The following is a 2078-nucleotide window of genomic DNA, read 5'->3' on the forward strand; positions in this document are numbered from 1 at the left end:
TTTTTTTTTTTTTTTTTTGAGGCAGAGTCTCTCTCTGTCGCCCAGGCTGGAGTGCATTGGTGTGACCTGGGCTCACTGCATCTTCCACCTCCCAGGTTCAAGCAATTCTCCTGCCTCAGCCTCCCGAGTAGCTGGGATTACAGGCATGAGCCACTACGCCTGGCTAATTTTTGTATTTTTAGTAGAGGCGGGGTTTCGCCATGCTGGCCAGGTTGGTCTCGAACTCCTTACCTCAGGTGATTCATTCGCCTCAGCCTCCCAAAATGCTGGGTTTGCAGGTATGTGCCACCACGCCTGGCGTGTATCACCTAGTAATGTTAACTCTAGTCACCCTGCTGATCTATCCAACACCAGGTCTTGTTTCTTCTAAGGGTATATTTGCAGCCATTGATCAGCCAGCCTCTCTTCATCCTCCCCCTCCCCATCCTTCCCAGCTGATTTTCGGTTTTTGTTTCTGACTCTGTTCAGTCTCCCACTTGTGTATTTCACCATGGAAGTGCCACATGTCCATGTTAGGGCGTTAATATCACAAGGGTCCAAGGAATGGATTGTTGCCCTCCCCAGTTTCTTAAATACTGCCTGCTTCATGTCAGTACCTTATAAGCATGGCCCATCTTTCTAAAATCTTTTGGGCTTTCATTAAAGAATTTATAAATTTCTGATAGATTTATGTTTCTACAACTAATGTTGTTACTTTATCTGCTGAGATTTGGTTTTCTTGTTTATAGGTACAGACTCTTAATGAGCAGGATTGGGAACGTGCCCAGCAAGCTAGTGTCTTGGCAAATGTAGCACAAGCATTCGAGAGTGATGCTGACGTGTCTGATGGTGAAGATGACAGGGACACTCTCCTCAGCTCAGTTGACCTGCTGTCGCCCAGCGGCCAGGCCGACGCGCACACGCTAGCCATGATGCTTCAGGAGCAGCTGGACGCCATCAACAAAGAGATCAGGTGTGTGCAGCCGTGCATGACACTCACCACACGCGTGGGTGTCTCTGAGGAATCTCATCCTGCCTGGAAAAGTCTGGATGAAATACTATTAACATTTCTAAGTGTTCCATAATAATAGAACTTACTTAACTTGTGTTTTAAGAATTTTAAGTTCTGAAATTGCCCTTGAATATAAAATTCAAGTAACCAGGGCACTCTCCCCACAGTCACGGCACTGGTACCTTTCGGTAGAACATTGTGGGACCTGAGAGGTGTTCAGTCCTTCCCCTGGGAGGGTGCCTGAAGGGGCTCTGGGCCCGCCCGGCTCCCACTGCCGTCCTGAGAGCTGCACTTGGAAGGCCATGTGAGCTGAGCACATCTGGAGGAGGCCAATCGGCCTACCTTCCTGACCCGGAGTGCAGATGAAAGGTGTGCACGGCGGTGGACTGGAAAGAGATGACAGACTGTAGCCTGCCTTGGATGAACAGCCTCCACAGGCCAGTGCCACTCACTAGAGAGACCAGTGCTCAGAACAAGTGCATGCCAGAGCGAGCACATAGGGTGGGAAGGCAGAGGAAGGGTTGCTTATCAACCCCCTTCTGGTCTGAGTGTCCCTCGTTGACCCTGAACCCTGAAAGGAGCGCGTTGCCGTCACCTGCCGTGTGTGCAGCCTCCTGCACAGAAGAGGCTTTGTGTAGTGCGTCCGTCAACCTCACGTGTTCAGGTCCCATCACACAGTGGCCTGGCACAGAACGCTGGAGCTCTTCCGAAGTGCACGCGCCACTCCAGTGTGCCTTTCCCTGTGTGAAGTTAACACGGACAGTGAGTGCTCAGAGTGCAGGTTTGCCCTCTAGTCTCATCAGTATTTTAAAGGGTTTTTCTTTAGCAACTTTAGCAGTTACAATGCAGAACTTCCAAAATGGGCCAACTGTAGAATGGAATCCAAGAATTGCTTTTATATTGACAAAGAGACCGGTAAACCCTGCCCACGCTGGCTTGGCCGAGGGACACAGCAGTGTGACCAGGGGGTGCCTGGGATCTACCCCCCAGGCCCTGACCTGACGTGCCGCTTGGCCAGCCTGAATCCAAGTGAGGAACAGGTGTGTGCGTGGAGTCCTGTGGCGGGTCTGGGTGGGGTGCTGCCAGG

The 2078-nt window shown here is 51.2% G+C and overlaps 1 protein-coding gene across 1 annotated transcript in view; it reads left to right on the top strand.

Moving 5' to 3' along the window:
- Positions 1-2078, top strand: part of PPFIA1 (protein tyrosine phosphatase, receptor type, f polypeptide (PTPRF), interacting protein (liprin), alpha 1) — a 146805-nt gene that overhangs the window by 99519 nt on the left and 45208 nt on the right. The window contains exon 14 of the mRNA XM_011987091.1: positions 729-952. Coding sequence (XP_011842481.1) covers positions 729-952 — 224 coding nt within the window. The remainder of the gene's footprint in view (positions 1-728; positions 953-2078) is intronic.

Source organism: Mandrillus leucophaeus, unplaced genomic scaffold (assembly GCF_000951045.1).
Source record: "Mandrillus leucophaeus isolate KB7577 unplaced genomic scaffold, Mleu.le_1.0 Scaffold30, whole genome shotgun sequence".
Taxonomy (NCBI): Eukaryota; Metazoa; Chordata; class Mammalia; order Primates; family Cercopithecidae; genus Mandrillus; species Mandrillus leucophaeus.